The 19,196-nt window shown below is 39.2% G+C and overlaps 1 protein-coding gene across 8 annotated transcripts in view; it reads left to right on the top strand.

Annotated features, from left to right (window-relative positions):
• Nucleotides 1-2,437: 2,437 nt before the first annotated feature.
• The window catches only part of MAATS1 (MYCBP associated and testis expressed 1), a 94,243-nt gene continuing 77,484 nt past the window's right edge, over nt 2,438-19,196 (top strand). For 3 of the 8 annotated variants that reach the window (XR_004275428.1, XM_032298962.1, XM_032298963.1), the window contains exons 1-6: nt 2,443-2,639; nt 6,740-6,816; nt 7,333-7,490; nt 8,267-8,350; nt 9,642-9,698; nt 16,352-16,533. Coding sequence is in view for 6 of the 8 variants with exons in the window: in XM_032298962.1 (XP_032154853.1) it covers nt 2,516-2,639; nt 6,740-6,816; nt 7,333-7,490; nt 8,267-8,350; nt 9,642-9,698; nt 16,352-16,533 (682 nt within the window). In the remaining 2 variants the exon portion in view is untranslated. Of the gene's footprint in view, nt 2,640-4,256; nt 6,067-6,379; nt 6,817-7,332; nt 7,491-8,266; nt 8,351-9,641; nt 9,699-16,351; nt 16,534-19,196 lie in introns of those variants that run through there. The other 5 variants (XR_004275429.1, XM_032298964.1, XM_032298967.1 and 2 more) reach the window with 5 other exon arrangements.

Below are 19,196 nucleotides of genomic sequence, written 5' to 3'. Positions count from 1 at the left end.
TACATAGCAGTTACATTTTGCTACTAAATGTAACTGAATAGCATTTGGCTACCAAGTGTATATATTTAAACACGTTTACTTACATTTAGCTACTAAATGCTATCCAGTTACATTTAGTAGTGAAATGTAACTAAATATGTGTTTAAGTATATGAATTATATCTTTAACAGTCATGCCTATTATTTAGCCCTAACTTTGCCCTTTGTATTCTTACATATTTTAAGATGAATATCAGATGTAGTTCTAGGTAAATGAGAAACTCATGATGCACAAGGACAGAAGTGGAGAAATTGGGAAGACAGTTGGACTTATGAAGATAGATAGTATTGTAACATTTATCGGGCACTTGCTATCTACCAGACTCTGTCCTAAGTCCTTTGTAGGTGTTACCTCCCATAGTTTTCCCTAATATTATTGCTGTTTATTCTCATTTTAGTGATTTGGAAACTGATGCTCATGGATATTAAGTAAATGCTGAAGATCATACAAACTGTTTTGGAACCAAGATTCAAACCTAGGAAATCCGATTCTAATGTTCATGTAGTTAATCACTCTATTAAAGTTTCTGCAGTATATGAAAGTGGTAGTTTTACTCAGGATGTATTGAGTTTGACTAGTTGATGTTTGGTCATTTGAAATTGAATATCTTAAAGAATGTGAAGGTATGAAATTGGCAGTGAGACAGAAATGAAGGTCACTGATGGCAGACAGGTACATAGATGACTAATTCATTCAAATGTATTTTCCTTTAGCACCTGCTTTGTACCAGGTGCTGGTGTAATCCACTCAACGGATTCTCCTTGCCTGCTGCCTAGACAGAGTCGATTTATAAAGATAGGGGAATTGCAATAAAGAGTTTAATTCACCCACAGCCAGCTGTACGAGACTGCAGTTTTGTTATTACTCAAATCAGTCTCCCCAAATGCTTGGTTAGGGGTTTTACAGAGATAGTGTGGAGGGCAAGGGGGTAGGGTAGGGACATGGCATGCTAATTGGTTGGTTTGGAGATGAAATCATAGGGAATCAAGCTGTTATCTTGGACTGAGTCAGTTCCTAGGTGGGGGCCAGAGGACATTTTGGCACTTCCAGGTGGGGCCACTAGTTTTCAGAAATGCAAAAGCCTAAAAAGACACCTCAAAAGGCCAATCTTAGATTCTACAATAGTGGTGTTATCTTCAAGAGTCATTTGGGAAGTTGGAAATCTTATGAACTCCGAAAAAATCGTTGGTGATTATTTATAATTCAGGCCCCTCTCATCCGAATTTTGTGGCCTTTAACTCATTTTATAAAAATTGTTTAGTTTTTAGGAGGGGCTATTATCATTTAAACTATAAACTAGGCCAGACACAGTGGCTTATGCCTGTAATCCCAGCATTTTGGGAAGCCAAGGCAGATGGATCACCTGAGGTCAGGAGTTCAAGACCAGCCTGGCCAACATGGCAAAACCCTGTCTCTACTAAAAAATACAAAAAAGTGACCGGGCGCAGTGGCTCACGCCTATAATCCCAGCACTTTGGGAGACCGAGGCCTGTAGATCACAAGGTCAGGAGTTCAAGATCAGCCTGGCCAAGATGGTGAAACCCTGTCTCTACTAAAAATACAAAAATTAGCCGGGTATGGTGGCGGACGTCTGTAATCCCAGCTATTCAGGCTGAGGCAGAGAGTTGCTTGAACCTGGGAGGCAGAGATTGCAGTGAGCCGAGATTGCACCACTGCAATCCAGCCTGGACGACAGAGTCTCAAAAAAAAATAAAAAAAAAAAAAAAAAAAAAAGAAAAAAGAAAAAAAAAACCAAAGTATTAGCTGGGCATTGTGGTGCGTCTGTAATCCCAGCTACTTGGAGGCTGAGGCAGGAGAATCGCTTGAATCCGGGAGGCGGAGGTTGCAGTGAGCCAAGATCGCACCACTGCACTCCTGCCTGGGCAACAGAGCGAGACTCCGTCTCAAAACAAAACAAACTGTAAACTAAATTTCTCCCAAAGTTAGCTCGGCCCATACCCCAGCATGAGCAAAGACAGCCAACCTGTGAAACTAGAGACACGATGGAGTCAGCCATGTCAGATTTTTCTCACTGTCATAATTTCTTAGTTATCACTTTTTGCAAAGGTGGTTTTACTGGCCTAAGAGATATGAATGAATTTAGGATGAACAGGGCATTTGAGGTCTCTAGTCTCCCAGAGCTTAGTGGGAGGAGATATGATAAATAAGCGAATCAGTAAAATTTCAGTGCTATTAAAAAAATCAAGATAATAGTGTCTACAGATGTGTTTATGGAGGCAGCTGGCTATTGACTACCTTAGGTAGTTTATCTGATAAAATGAGGAAGTCTTTTTCTTTCTTTTTTTTTTTTTTTGAGATGCAGCGTCACTCTTTCCTCCCAGGCCTCCTGCCTCCTCCCTCCTCCGTGCCCCGCCCCTTACCCATGCTGGCCTGCGGCGGTTACCATAGCGACGTGCACGCAGCAGCCCCACCTGACGTGCTCGTCCACGGGGGGCCAAACGAAAGACGCCGCACGATGAGCCGCGCAGTAACCATCCAGGAGCCCGCGGCCCAGCTGCAGGTGTCTCAAACCCAGTACCGGGACAGGTCGCGGGCCGGGAGCCACGTCTCCTCCAATCGAGCGTATGATTTTCTGTACGGTAAGTGCCTCCCCGACCTTCCTCCTCATCCGTCGACTCTTGGGCCAGGTGGGCTCCCAGATGGTGGGACCCGGCCAGGGTTGTGGCGACCGAAAGACCACCCTCTGGACGGAACTCTTGCCCGCGGCTGTCACTGGTCGGGTGGGGGCAGCTCCCAGCCCTCCGGGTGGCTGCGCTCGGGGTGGGGTCGGGGGTGCGGGTGCGCGGGAAGGCGCAGGTGCGCTCCACTTCAGGGAGCGATCTTCCTGAATCCCATTCCTGGCGTTTTGGTATCCAGAAAAGTATTCAACGGTTTGTAGACCCCAGATTCACTCAACGTTCCTGCATAAAATGCCCGACGAAAATGTTTTTTTCTCTCCCACTCTCTGAACAACTCCAAGTTTGTCGAAGAGAAGTCTCACGTTTGTTTTTAGTTTTTTTTTTTGTTTGGAGACGGAGTTTCGCTCTTGTTACCCAGGCTGGAGTGCAATGGCGCGATCTCGGCTCACCGCAACCTCCGCCTCCTGGGTTCAGGCAATTCTCCTGCCTCAGCCTCCTGAGTAGCTGGGATTACAGGCACGCGCCACCATGCCCAGCTAATTTTTTGTAGTTTTTAGTAGAGACGGGGTTTCACCATGTTGACCAGGATGGTCTCGATCCCTTGACCTCGTGATCCACCCGCCTCGGCCTCCCAAAGTGCTGGGATTACAAGCGTGAGCCACCGCGCCCGGCCTAGTTTTTCTTTTTCTAACTTATTCGTCAAAGCATTATAGGCTAGATCCGCTGGCTCCGCTTGGGCCAATAAAGCCCCAGTTTCTTTTAACGGCTTGGTTGTCCATTTTATGTTCTCTCTCCAGGCTTCTTGAGCTCCTTAAGTTCCTGTTGTATATATTTTTGTAGCTTTCTGAACACCAGTCTAGTGCTGATACGTATACTAGGTGCTTCAACAAATAAATGTTTATTGAATTTGCTGTTGCAAGAATTGTAACCAGCTAAGCACGATTTTTTCCCCCAATTTTGCTGTCTGTAATCCCAGGTTTTTCACCGTAACCCTTCATTGCTTTCAACAATGTGGCGTTGCTTCTGGGAATCCCAGGGTCTCCTTTGTGTGGGTATCTCTAGGGCACACGTTCCTAGATAGAGGCTGTGTAATGATTGCTGACATATTCTGGCCAGTAGTTTTCTGTATTCACTCTTGGTTTGAAATAAATCAAGTTAGCTCCTGTAAACACATCACCATGCTTTTTTTTCACAGGTAATTTGAGAATGGAGACAAACATCTCCCCAAAGTTTTATTAAGCTACCTGTTTCTTTGATGCCTTAGTGTCTCTTTTGCAGGGGATTTGCTACATGTTTCCATGTCCCTTGTTAAGAACAGAAATTCACTCAGAGTAGATCAAATGAAAGTTTGGATTGTTATAAAACAATGCCACCACTATTCATGGACAGGAGTGAAGTATAACCAGGGCAGTTGAGAACCTGGATGGGAAAGATCAGAACTAAGATGCTGTGTTCTCCTTCATTCTTTCTTTGGTTTTCCATATTTAGCAAATAAAAATGCAAGATGCACAGTTAAACTTGAATTTCAGATAAATAATAATACTTTAGTATAAATTTATGTCCTATAAAATATTTTGGGACATATTTATACTAAAAAAATTATTCATTGTCTATCTGAATTTAAATTTAACTGGACATCCTGTATTTTATCTGGAAACTCTAGCCTTCTTTCTATGTATACTCAAGCCACAGCTAATGATATTTTGGTCAACAGTGGACTGCATGTGTGATGCATTATAAGATTATAATGAAGTTGAAAAACTCCTATTACCTAGTGACATTGTAGCTGTCACAACATTGTAGTGCAATGCATTACTTTTTCTACGTTTAGATAAACAGATACCATTGTGTTACAATTGTCTACAGTATTCAGCACAATAGCATGCTGTATGGGTTTGTAGCCTAGGAGCAATAGGCTATACCATATAGCCTCAGTGTGGAGCAGGCTATACCATCTAGGTTTGTGTTAAGCACCCTCTGATATTTACACAATGATATATTCACTTCATGACTCATTTCTAAGAATGTATCCGCATCGTTAAGCAACACATCACTATGCTTTCTTCTTCCATATGACAGAAAGCCTCTTGTGTATGGATTTCTCTTACTATGACAGGGACTAGGGTGGCATGCTTCTTGACGAATTAACCCTAAAGCTCACCACCAATTGAATAGAGCCTCTGTGTGTTGTAGCTGAAAATTTAAGTTAGAAATTTAAGATTGGTTGTTGGCCGACCAATGAGTTGACTGGCCTTGGGCCAGGTTTCCACCTTGACAGAACTGTGGTGGTACCAAGATGACCACCTTTCCAGGCTTTTTTACCCTTCCCTATGAAGCCCTGCACGATTGTCCCCTGTTCACTTCTCTAGCCTTTTCTCTACTCTCTTTTCCCTCCTTTATTCTGCCTCATTCCTCCTGGTTTCTTTACTATTGTTCCCATCCTAGGGCCTTTGCTGTTCTTCAGATGTATCAGGCATGCCCCCATCCTAAAATGTTCTTCAGATATCTATCTAGCTAACTTCCTCACCTTCAAGTCTCCTTACATGCCACCTTCTCAGTGAAGCCTGCCCTGACCACCCTAGTTAAAATTGCAATCCAATTTCCCTTACCTGATTTCTTCTTTTTTAGAAATAACAACTCTCAAATTCTAATGTGTAATTTGCTAGTTTATTATGTTGTTTATTGCCTCTCACGAAGTCAAAGATTTTTGTCGTTTTGTTGATGTATTCTAAGCACTTAGATATAGTAGCCAGTCAATAAACATGTGTTGAATGAAGGAGCAAAAAAAGCCTGAGCCACTTGCAGCTTTTCAACCTTGGTGGGAATATCCAGTGTCTGCATTCAGTAAATCATATTTGTTGGGTAACTAATGAATTATTAGGATTTAGGAATTGACACACGTTATCCAAATTCAAAAGAGACCTATTTCTAAATAACAATTCCCAATTTATTAATTTCTGTATGTGTTACCATGTTATCTACACTAGCTGGTCAGGGTATTTGCCTCCCCAGGGACAAGTCTACTTGGGAAATCAATTGTATCCGAAGGCTGCTTGTTAATTTAATGACAAATAAATTGATTGTAAAAGATGGTACAGTATAATCAATCATGAATACTCCTTGTCACTTTAAAGATACATCTGATAAACAGATACTTATAACACCAGGGCAGTATTTTGCTGGACTTTGTAAAAATAATAGTCCAGTCATCAGCAAACTTATAAACTTAAGGGGTTAATTCTGAAGATTGCTGATCTTTATTTTAACCATGTTCACCAATTCTGAGATGTCATATGGTTTGCATCTTTCCACTGCACCAAATATGGGAGATAGTATATACATGTATTGCTTCTTTCACTTGCAAATTGGCATAGTGCATATATACAAGGTCTTTCCTCTTTTTTTTTTTTTTTTTTGAGACGGAGTTTCGCTCTTGTTACCCAGGCTGGAGTGCAATGGTGCGATCTCGGCTCACTGCAACCTCCGCCCCCTGGGTTCAGGCAATTCTCCTGCCTCAGCCTCCTGAATAGCTGGGATTACAGGCACATGCCACCATGCCCAGCTAATGTTTTGTATTTTTAGTAGAGACGGGGTTTCACCATGTTGACCAGGATGGTCTCGATCTCTTGACCTCATGTTCCACCTGCCTCAGCCTCCCAAAGTGCTGGGATTACAGGCGTGAGCCACCGCGCCCGGCCAAGGTCTTTCCTCTTGAAGAATTTTTTGGGCTACCCAGGCTCAGAAGAAGTTTTGTTCATAGGAGAGAAGAAAGTGTGTTTAGGGTATAGTACTTTAAAACATGCTAGGCTTTCTTTTTGCATCCCACTTCCATAAACTGACTTAGAATACTCAGAAAAGAAAAATCTTGACAACTGCCACATGTAGAAGTGGTAGAGTAACAGGGTCACATGCACAACAGAGCATGAGCTGCTGCAGTGTCAGGCAATATGTGAACTTTTATATTTGTTTTCCAATTAAGAGATTACATTAGTTTGCCATTTTTCTCAGCCTATGGGTAGATGTGTTCTATTTGTTATGCTACTTGATTGTTTATTTTCCAGATCCATTGTTTATTGTGTCAAGTGAGAAGGACCATACACAGGCAAATATCCAAGCCACCCTGATTCGCAGCAGACTGGTATGTCTAATTCATCAACCCAGGCTACGTAATGAACCTGAACCATCTAGTTTGCTTAACTGCTTTGATCAGATTGACTAATCACCAGATCTTTACTGGATTTTAGGCTCTGCAGAAATTACTTTGCCAAGATCACTAGGGGGCAAAGCATCTTAATACTTGTGGCTCATTATGAGGATGAAGTCACTAATAATGAATAGAGAACCCATAAAATAATTTATTTCAATGGGATAAATATAATAATATATGCCCATGCTAAAAGAATTCAACTAGTACAAAAGCATATACAGTATGAAGTAAATTCTAGCCCTACCCCCACCCCCTCCACATAAACAGCCATTGTCATCTGTTTCTTAGGCATTTATTTACAGATACTCTGTGCATATAGCAATAACCCCTCTTCTTATGCTATACCCATTGTTTTATATCTTTTTAAAAGGGTTTGCATTGTAATTAAAATGCTTTAGAAAAGCTGATGGTGTAATTTTGTCCTTTGCCTCCCTTCTGTAACATTAGAAAAAAGTTCCCAGGTTTAAAACCATGTTCAGTAACCTGATCCATTATCCAAGATACTCTCTATATTGGAGCAAATCAGATCCTGTCCCACCATTTATCAGTCGGGAATGGAAGCGACATGAGGAGAGACACAGAGAAGCCCTCCGGCAGCTTACCAGGCAAGTGTTGGGTGGCTCCAGGGCCTTAAAGTAAATGCATTTAAAACATTTATTTTTATTCATTTACCATGTGTGATTTAAAAGAGTTCAGTTGTGATGTTACACCTAGGCCAAAATTTTTTTCTAAACCTCTTTTGGCTGAAACAAGCCTGATTTATATATAATATGTATATTGTATATATATAATATATATCTATAATATATATACATATAATATATATATATATATATATTTTTAAAATGACAACTTGCCACGAAAGGTAGGGATGACTGAGTTTGTTGTTGCTTGGTATCTAACTAAGCAACTGAAAGTGCTCTTTTCTGCCAATATCTAAAATATTTTTTGGAGACTTGCAGCCAAAGCACCATCAAGGATAAGTCGAATTCTTTATTCTTTTAATTACTTACAAGTTTACGTTTAGTAAATTAAAAATAATAAAGCCTTTTAGCCTGGATGTAGAAAAATTGTCTTTTAATATTTTGTTATTCTCGTGTGCTTTTAATTAAAATTGGGCATTTTGGCATGTGGGATTTCATAAATCTACTCTTTTCTCAACTCTTGCTCCCTCTGACTAGTTCCTGGTCTGCTGGCTCAGGGCAGGGGAAAAATCATATATACTCTGAGTTGTATGACAGTCAAATGCAGGTTATGGAAGACTTCACTCTCAGTATGGGACACTCTGTGTAGCTCCTACTCTGTACACACAGAAATTTTAAATTGAAATTGTATGTGGAAATATTTTAGACTTGAATAATGTTTTCTTGCTTCATTTTAGAACTGACACTTCTTTTCAGATGCCTAGAGAAGTTTATGAAGACCCTGAAGTTACTGGAAAGAATCGCTATAAATACTTTGAAAGGTACAATATAATTACTAATGAACATTCGAACCCTAATATTATTAGAGAAACTCTTTGTGATAATAATACCAGCTATCATTTTTCAGTGCATGCAATGTGCCAGACTCTGTTTTAAATGCTTTACACGCATCTCATCTAATCTTTACAACAGAAATGTAGGATAAGATATATATGATCCCTGTTTTACCAGTAATGGAACTGAGACCGAGAGAGGGTAAATAAATTGCTCAAGGTCGTAAAAGCTAGCAAGAGGTAGATCTGGGGTTCAAACTAAGCCTGCCTGACTTTAGAGATAGTGATTGCAATTAAGATTATGTATTTGGCCGGGCGTGGTGGCTTACGCCTGTAATCCAATCACTTTGGAGGCCAAGGCGGGCGGATCACCTGAGGTCGGGCGTTCAAGACCAGCCTGACCAACATGGTGAAACCCCGTCTTTAAAAAAAAAAAAAAAAAAATTATGTATTTGAAAACATTTGAAATGAAGTCATCAAATGAATGAGACACAGTAGAAATATCATGAAGTCACAGTGAAGGGGAAACTGTTGTGTCCAAATGGATAACATTTGTTCTTTTTGTGTGAATCTTGCCCAAACCAACATGGCCAAAAAAGTCATTTTATTTCATTTGTGATTTATACTCATGTGATAATCATATACTCAAAATAAGATGGGGATTTCCTTGTACTGTACATCTTACTGGAGTTAGAAAAAATAGTCTTGATACCACATCTGCATAAGCTTCCTTGAGAGAGTAAATTTCTAATCCGCATTATTATTTATGAGCCTCCTTATGGAAATTTTGTGACGCTGACTTTTTTCAGAGAAATGTTAAATCCTTAACTGTAGTATACAGTTAAGTATACAATTCTTAGCTCTTAGGAGGAAGCTTTAGATTAAATCATCGTGAATTTCAGAATGTCTCAAGAACTTGAGAAGTTGCTGGGAACTAATGGCCAGCTGAAGCCCAAGTACAGGGATTAAAGTGTGGCCTCTTCAAGTGTGGCTTGTTTACTGTCTGAAGAGAAAGTACTGGAGTGTTTATTAAGAAGGCACCTTCATTGGCCCTACCCTGTATGTACTGAATCTCGTGGGCCAGACCTGGGAATTTGCATTTTAGATATGAACCTCCCCATCCCCCAGTGATTTTGTATATTCAAAAGTTTTAGTAAAACTAATATATGGAATATTTAAGCTCATTGATTTTTAAGGGACAAATATGAGAGTTGGAAGAAAGCTTAGAGTGTATTCATTGCAAAAGTCCCACACATTTATGTTTTCCTTTTCCTCCCAGGCCTTTTCTTCCATTTTTTCAGCAGATGCCATTCAATGTTGTTTATGCTGTATCCAAGTAAGTAACCATTATTTAAAAACTCTTTTTCAGTTTATTTATTGTTTGCTTCCATATTTGCTCTGAGAAGGTAGATCTCTCACTATTTTTCATATTGTGGATCACAAACCATTGGAAGGTATGAAATCTTCTAGTGGGTCATGAGAAGCATTATAAAACATGAAACAGAATAGAAAATAACCAAAGCATCAGGTATATGGAGGATAAGTTGGTTTTTGTTTATAACTTTTGTTTCAGAAAAATATTTGTGTATGTTTATATGTATATGATGGATTATGACATAAAATGTATTTCTTAGTGTTGTTGTCCATTGTGCTTCTATAACAAAACATCAGATTGGGTGATATAAATAAAATAAATTTATTTCTTGAAGTTCTGAAGGCTGGGCAGTCCAAGAGCAAAGTGCCAGCAGCCAGTGTCTTATGAGGGGCTTCTTGCTGTGTCCTCACATGGCAGAAAAAGCAATACTATGTCCTCACATGGTGGAATGTGGAAGGGCAAAAAGGACATATGCTAGTTCTCTCCAGTCCTTTTATAAGGCACGAATCTATTGACGAGGGTGAAGACCTCATGACTTAATTACTTCCCCCAAAGGCCTCACCTCTTAATACTACTGCAATGGAGATTAGTTTAAACATGAATTTTGGAGAACACGCAGACACACATTCAAACTGTAGCAGTTGTGTGTTTAAAAAAAAAAAAAGAAAAAGCTGAAAAAGGCCAAAGTGGGTAGAACATGGGGTCAGGTGTTCAAGACCAGCCTAACCAACATGGTGAAACCCTGTCTCTACTAAAAATACAAAAATTAGCTGAACGTGGTGGCATGTGCCTGTAATCTCTGCAATTCAGGAGGCTTAAGCAGGATAATCACTTGAACCTGGGAAGCAGAGGTTGCAGTCAACTGAGATCACGCCACTGCACTCCAACTTGGGCAACATAAAGACTTCGTCTCAAAAAAAAAAAAAAAAAAAGTTGAAAAGTGCTTTAAATATCTTATTTTGCTTCTCTGAAACACTTATTTGATGACAATTCTTCAACATTTTATCAAATAAGCAAATCAGTCATATAATATTTTTTGAATGCTACAATTTTATAACAATAACCACAGGCAATAATCTAATATACACAGACAATGTGGTATACAGAGATAAATGAAACGTGGTTTCTGCCCCACAGTGGAGTGAACCAAGGTAAGAGAGAGGTAAGGGACAAGGGCTGAATCTGAGACAAATGTGTATTTCTCCAGTCTCTAGTTTTAGGATAAGATGACAGATTGGGTAGAGTATTCTTTTAAAAATTTAATTTTTGCTACACTCTTTCCCCTGTTAATATAACTTAATATTTCTATAAGAGAAAGAAGTCCATGGTATTCATGAAATTATCAGGAATAGAAACCTTTTTTAAGGTCTCATATTTCTGAATACAAATTTATTCAGGGCTGGGTTTTCAAGCATGCATTTAAAGACTATAGTTATCTCTAATAATATATATAATCTTATCCATAGGACATGTGTTATTAAATGTCTGTAATCCTCAAGATAAATGCTAGTTGTGATCCTACTTCACCTTGACTTTTTAAGACTTGTGTGGATGCCTTTGGCTCTTTATAGAGGTGGAGAACAGATTCCCTGCTCTCCCCAACTTCATAGGGTACCAGTTTATCCAGAAACAGCTATAGACTTATATTCTATGAAATGTTTTGTATGAGCAAAAGGGGAGCTATGAGCTATGTAGATCCCTAAAGATCCATCTGGTAATTATTTAAAATCAGGCTCACTGGGTCACCTGCTTTGGAGGTCATAATTGCCTCAGCCTAAAAGTGGTTAAACTAATTATAGGGAGTTCAGAGGCCTACAGTGATGAAAACCGTGACTTCCCCCACTCCTCCCTTAATAACCGTGACAGAAGGAATAAAGATTCCATCCAAAGTTAAACCATGACATTTGATATTGTAGCTACTCTCTATCTCTCTTATAACTTTTTAAAGAATGCATCATTATTCCTGAGTGAGATGAACTCTGGAATTCCAGTATGTTTGAGTTTATGAGCAGTGAGTATAATGCCACCTTGTATTATCGGGGTTAGAATTGTCTTGGAACTGGCTGGCCTTCTCTAGCTATACCCTTTTCATGGCTAGCTGCTGGAGTCTTTCCTTTGGATTCTACATAAGCATCTTTGCAAAGAGAATAAAAAGTTGATACTTTTAAAACATTCAATAAAGTTCATAGTAGAACAGGATTTGCTAGGTTTGTGAAGCCCCCTCTCTGTACAGTTCTGTTGAGGCTCGGAGAGAAAATCTAGAAGACTGTAGTTATGGCAGACAGTGCATGTGCCTGGTGCCTGGGCAGTGGTCAAGGAGAAGGGGCTGGATAGAACAAATAAAGCAGCCCTTGCTGCCGTTAAGAGTACCAAAGCCAGAACAGGTGAGCCTGAGGACAGGAGCCAGGACACAGCAGGGGTCAGGCCAACAAGGAGCAGGTGTGGGGCCTTTCTGGGTTTGGGCCCTGTTTGAGGTTGGGGAGGAGGTGGGAAAGGGCTCATTGCTCTTTGTTATTGATATTGTACTTTCCCCTAAACCCAACTGAAATGGGGAAAAATAGGTTGGAAAAATTAAGAAATTAGTTAAGAAACCATGTATTAAGTTACTGGAAGAGTTCAAAGTAGCTTTCCTCTTTTGCATTCTATTCTCTGACTTACCTGGAAAGATACAAAGCCGGAAACCTACATCGGAAGAGTTTATTAGGCCTTATCATAAAGCACATTTGATCAGATGGTTCAAATGTGTGATTATTTAATTTGAGAAAAAAATAATTTATTCTCTTGATTCAGGATAATGGTGCACTAATATAATAAAATTTCATGTAACTTAGGATGACATAAAATGGATTTGAATTTATTTCCTCAACTAGAATTTTATAGTAGAATAATTTCTACCAAAAACATAAGAAGCCATATACTGTCTACATGTTAGAAATTTATAGCAACTACTGGAAAGTGATTTCAAAAGCAGTTACAGCGCAGCATAAAAAACTAAAGGCTGGGCGCGGTGGCTCATGCCTGTAATCCTGGCACTTTGGAAGGCCAAGTTGGGCAGATCACTTGAGGTTGGGAGTTTGAGACCAGCCTGGCCAACATGTTGAGACCCTGTCTCTACTAAAGATACAAAAATAGTGGGCACCTATAATCCAGCTACTTTGGAGGCTGAGGCAGGACAATCACTTAAGCCTGGGAGGCGGAGGTTGCAGTGAGCCGAGATCGTGCCACTGCACTCTAGCCTGGGTGGCAGAATGAGACTCCATTTCAAACAAAACAAAACAAAAATATCCAGAATCTACAAAGAACTTAAACAAATTTACAAGAAAAAAACAACCCCATTAAAAAGTGAGCAAAGGATATGAACAGACATTTCTCAAAAGAAGACATTTATGTGGCCAAAAAACATGAAAAAAGCTGATCATCACTGGTCATTAGAGAAATATGCAAATCAAAACCACATTGAGATACCATCTCACACCAGTTAGAATGGTGATCATTAAAAAATCAGGAGACAACAGATGCTGGAGAGGATGTGGAGAACTAGGAACATTTTTACACTGTTGGTGGGAGCATAAATTCTTTCAACCATTGTAGAAAACAGTGTGGCGATTCCTTGAGGATCTAGAACTAGAAATATCATTTGACCGAGCAATCCCATTACTGGGTATATACCCAAAGGATTATAAACCATTCTTATTATAAAGACACATGCACACATATGTTTATTGTGGCACTGTTCACAATAGGAAAGACTTGGAACTAACTCAAGTGCCCATCAATGACAGACTAGATAAAGAAAATTCCTACCATGGAATATTATGTGGCCATAAAAAAGGATGAGTTCATTTCCTTTGCAGGTACATGGATGAAGCTAGAAACCATCATTCTCAGCAAACTGACACAAGAACAGAAAACCAAACACCACATCTTCTCACTCATAAGTGGGTGTTGAACAATGAGAACACATGGACACGGGGAGGGGATATAACACACTGGGGCCTGTTGGGGGGTGGGGGAGCTAGGGGAGGGATAGGAGGACATGGTGTGATAGGGGAGGGATAGCATTAGGAGAAATACCTAACGTAGATGATGGGGTGATGGATGCAGCAAACCACCATGGCACATGTAAACCTGTGTAACAAACCTGCACGTTCTGCACATGTACCCCAGAACTTAAAGTATAATAATATATTTTTTAAACTATTTAAAGTACTTACTCCATTACAGGTTGAACTTCCAAATAAGTGTTTCTTTCTAACTGCTTGAAATGGTTTTTTTTGTTGTTGGTGTTTGTTTGTTTGTTTGTTTGTTTGTTTGAAATGGAGTCTCGCCCTGTAGCCTAGGCTGGAGTGCAGTCGTGTGATCTCAGCTCACTGCAACCTCTACCTCCTGGGTTCAGGCAATTCTCTTGCTTCAGCCTCCTGAGTAGCTGGTATTACAGTAGCGTGCCTCTACACCCGGCTAATTTGTTGTATCTTTAGTAAAGATGGGGTTTCACCATGTTGGCCAGGCTGGTCTCAAACTCCTGACCTCGTGGTCTACCCTCCTCAGCCTCCCAAAGTGCTGGGATTACAGGTGTAAGCCACCACACCCGGCCCTTTTTTTAAAGTATCTTTGGTGTATGTATTTGCTGTGCTTGTATATATGCATTTACCATTGCCTCTGTTTTTCAAAATGGAAATCTCTCTCCATTTTTGCCTTCATCTTTAGTTATTTATATAATTTAACCAATTCTTCTACCAATTTGAAAAAAAAATGTTGTCTTTTAAGTCAAAGTGGCTATATTGGTTTAACTCTTATTCTAGAGGCAATGCATGTACATGTTAAAAAAGAAGATTCAGAAAAGTATAAAGATGAAAAAATTATCTGTATAATTCTATCTAGAAATAATTACTATTATTTTGTTATATATATATAGGCATTTTTCTATGCACAAAATACAGTTTTAAAATGTAAAAATGGAATCCTATGCATACCACTTAATAGTGTCATTTTTTTCTACTTTACAATGAATCATGGACATTTTTGAATGCTCACAAGTATAGATTACATTATTACTTTGAATAGCTGCGTAAGTTCAATTATGGGTGTGCCATTTTTTAAAACAATTCTTGTATTGATGTGATTATTTAAGTTTCTCATTTTTCACTCTTATAAGTGAAACTTTATGAACATGTTTGCATATATATCTTTGTACACCTGTCCAGTTATTTTCTAGAGTAAATTGCTAGGAATAAAAATGCTGGACCAAAGGGTATCTTAAGGGTTTGGTATATATTGATAAATTACTTGTCAGTTAGGTGTACCTATTTGTATTTCTATCAACAGTTTATGAGAATGCCTATTTCATCACAACATAATCAATGCTAGGTACTTTCAATCTTTTAAATCTTTGCTTATGTGATAAAATAGCATCAAATAGTATCTTGCTGTTTTAATTTACTTTTCTTTCATTACTAGTTATCTTCATTATCTTCTTATGTGTTTGTTAGAAGTTTTACTTTTTGGGCCGGGCGTGGTGGCTCACGCCTGTAATCCAAACACTTTGGAGGCCAAGGCGGGCGGATCACCTGAGGTCGGGAGTTCAAGACCAGCCTGACCAAAGTGGTGAAACCCCATCTCTATTTAAAAAAAAAAAAAAAAAAATAGAAAAAATTTAAAAAAGTTTTACTTTTTGTTTTGTGAATTCTCCTTTACTCATTTTTCCATGGGGTATTTAATTGCCTAATTGAATTATAAGAGCTTTTTATATAGAAGGGCTATTTAAACTTTTTATTATATCATATATGTTGCAAAACCTATTTCTTAGTTTGCCATTCACCTTTTAAATTTGTTTGTGATATTTTGAGGCATAGAAGTTGAAACTTAACCCTCAATTCTATTAATCATCTCCTTTTATAGTTTCTGGCTTTTCAGCCAGGCTTAAAAAGACCTTCACTCAAAGATGATATAAATATTGACTTATGTTTTCTGTTAGTACTTTTATAGTCTTATTTTTACATTAATTTTTTTAAAGATCTGGAATTAATTTTTGTGCAAGAGGCAAGGTAACTTTTCCACATGTTAATAACAAGGTGACTCCCCCCATTAATTATTGAATCATTTATTCAGATAGAGCCTGTCTGCCTGTTTGCTTGCCTGCCTTCATTCCTTCCGTTCTTCCTTTTTCTCTTTCTTTCTTTCCACAGAAAGCATCTCTTCTCTTTTCTCTGATCCTGTATTTCTGGAGGGAAACAGAGATTGAGTGTCTAACTAAAACAGAGAAGAAAGAAACCAGAGAATGTAGTAATTCTAAATAGGTCCAGAAGTACTGCACAGCATTCTAGAATAGCTCTATTCTACAACCTTGCCCAGTGATACACATATAAATAGGCACTTTGAGCCAACCATGGTACTTAAACCCACTCAGTTTCTTGGCAGAGGTGAGAATAACAAGGCAATTCTCTCGAGATTTGGGGGCATAATCCTGGTTATAATGGATTCATAACTTTTTACCTGTCAACATTTAAAGGAGGGATGGACTTGACAAAGCTTCCAAGATTTATTTCTACTTAATTATGTAATATTTTAAGTGATCATAACAGGTTTCAATTTTTAAACTAATTTTTCCCTTTTAGGGCAGAACCATATACTTTTCTTCCTACTTCTACTAAGCGCCTATCCATCCCTTCAAAGTCTACCGTGGGCACTCAGACTGATTATCGGGATGCTGACGTTCAAACAGATCCATACTCTCCAGAATATGTAGTATACCAGGACTCAATCCCTGAGCTCTTGACCCTGGCTACTCTTACTTGGGGTGAGTTGGTAAATCTCCTGACTATTGGCAGATGACAGTGCTGATAATCATGCATGCTTTTGAAATGGCCCATGTACAGGCAGTTGTGGTTTACAGTATTGCTATAGAAAGTGTCTTAGTACAGTAACTTCATAGACTCATAATTTTTCTGATACTTCTGGTCAAATAGAGATACTATCTTTGTATTGTAAGTAGTTTTATTGTGCTCTATTTGTGAAGCTGAATATTTCAGCTTAATATTGCAGTTCTTTGCTGACTACTCGTAACCTATGTCCTCTCATTTCTCTCTTCTAGTGAATCACCTCCTTTTCATTGACCAATCATATTTCTTTACACATAAGCTTTTTTTGAGTGTGTAATACTGAATGCACATTCATATGTAATATTATCTTAATTTGCCAAAATATCTTAATTTATCAAAGCTCCCTTATAAACTTTATTAAATGATTTAGATACTATCTCTGAAATACTAAATATCTTTTAGCCTCAGAAATTAACTCTTGGAATGTAATAAAATCTCATCTAGGCCTATATTATGTGAACCTGTAAATTAATAAGTGAAAGTACCTTTAGAAATTATTAGAAATTAGCTTATGTGACTCAGCTGTATTAATATCGGGAAACTGAGAACCAAAGAGGTTAACTAACTCCTCCAAGGGCATAGAGATAGCTGGTACACTGTAATGATTTTTAAATGAGATTACTTCCCCCCCACCTCCCATTGTAATGGATAGCTGTGACCAAATCTGCGCCCCAGGCAAAGAAGATGTTCATATCTGGGCTCTAGTTTTGACTCTTGTTCCTTGGCTCACTTATGAATCCAGATTACACACTCTCAACACCCATACTTTAAAGCAGAGGCTCTACTTTCAGGCCTAGAAGGCAAATTAAAAATTTGCTGAAACCTTCCTGTTCTGCTCTGAAGGCATAAAAAGTACAGGAAAAAAATTAATAAACATATAGCCACACTTAAAAGCAAGAAAGAAAATATTCATAATGTAGAAATGGAGACTTTTTCCTAAAGAAAGGAAGTAGCTGGGGACCTTTGGTGGTGAGCAGGAGCTGTGAATGGCAGGGAACCAGGTCCAAGGCACCTGTCTGAACTGGAGGGGCCAGTGTCTTTCTCCTGCACACAGGTGCCGCTGAAGCCTGGTGCCTGCCCAATGAAGATTATAGCCAGAGGGGAGTCAGGCATTCCTGCCTGTGGCCTTGGACTTTACCTCTTGGTGTGGTAGGGACTTGGCAATAAACTGCAGAAGGACAAGAGCCAGGCAGAGGCTCAGAAATGCTTCACTAGGCCAAAAAACCTAATCTGGTACACTGTCATAAGCAGAACTGAGGTTGAAGTGTCAATAAAAGCCTCTATGAGCCAGGCCTAATCCTACCATCTGTGGGGCCCAGGACTCTAAGGGAGGCCCACATACCATGCATATGGATATTTTAAAATTATTAATCAAGCTAATATCTGTTAAGTAAAATACTTTTTTTCCCCCCACAAACATCTTTATAACAAGTTAAAAGGACAAGTTTAAATTGGAATTCTTAGACTCCTAGGATTCCATGCTGTAATGTGGCAGCAAGGCGAGAGCCTACTGCGGCCTGCTGTTTGCTTTCCCCACCATGGCTCTGCTCTACATCTGAGGGCCTGTCATGCATGCCCGTGATTACCCAGCTCTTCTTCCCAAACTCTCTTCACACATCCTACGAACAGCTGCCATTTGGCCCCACCTTGGGCTTAAGGGTAAACAAACAGCAGCATATATTATGCCTTCAGGAATCTGAATCTTGTGAAGAGGCCCATGGAGACTTTGGAAGCAGGCTCAGGGCCATTTGTACAAGCGTGGAGATAGCTCCAGGAGGGAATGGGGGCCTGGACTCCTCACCCGGTGGTCATGAGCAGGGCTCTAAAGAATGAGGTTAGGTAGGAGCCCCTCTTGTAGGTCAAGGCTGCTTACTGACCAGAGTCCTTATGAGAGAAACCTGTAGGTGATCTCCACTCGTGAACCCTAAAGCACCCAAGGAACAGAAACACCAGGAGTGACCCACAAAAAATAAAGGAAATGGAAGAATCAATTTCTGAGTAAACAAAATTGAGCAATCTGAAAAGGACTTAGGAAGTGATTACTATATTCTCAGAGGAATAAGGGGGAAATAGCAAGACCAAAACAAGAATGGGAGTCATGAAAAAGAACCACCTGGAGTCAAGGGGGAGGAAACCTCTAAAGTTCGAAATAAAATGAACTCAATATTAAAATAGACAGAGCTGAAGAGCAAATTAATGAAATGGCAGATTAAATTAACGCATATACCAGAATGCAACATATAGTGGTAGAACAAGATAAAAGAAAAGGGAGAGCTGTGAGGGCTAGGACATGAGTACAGGGAAAATGGTAGAGAAGCAATGCAAGAAAAGATAATGGCTGAGAACTCACCAGAACTAAAGAAAGATATTAGCCTTCACACTGAAAAATTCCACTGAGTACCAACCAGGATGGTCCTTTAAAATTTCATACCTACTAACAAAAGAAAAAAAAAGTGAAAAAAATATTAAAAAGGTAACTCAGATTACCTACAAAGGAAAAAATGATTGATATTTTGTAGTATTACCTTTAAGGTTCTATGGGAAAATGATTGCAAACCTAGAATTCTTTCACCAGCCAAAC

This window comes from Sapajus apella, unplaced genomic scaffold (genome assembly GCF_009761245.1).
Source record: "Sapajus apella isolate SASKATOON/1434 unplaced genomic scaffold, GSC_monkey_1.0 scaffold40, whole genome shotgun sequence".
NCBI classification, from domain to species: Eukaryota; Metazoa; Chordata; class Mammalia; order Primates; family Cebidae; genus Sapajus; species Sapajus apella.
Note: the sequence above shows the minus strand (reverse complement) of the source record. Positions and strands in the feature narration are given on the sequence as shown.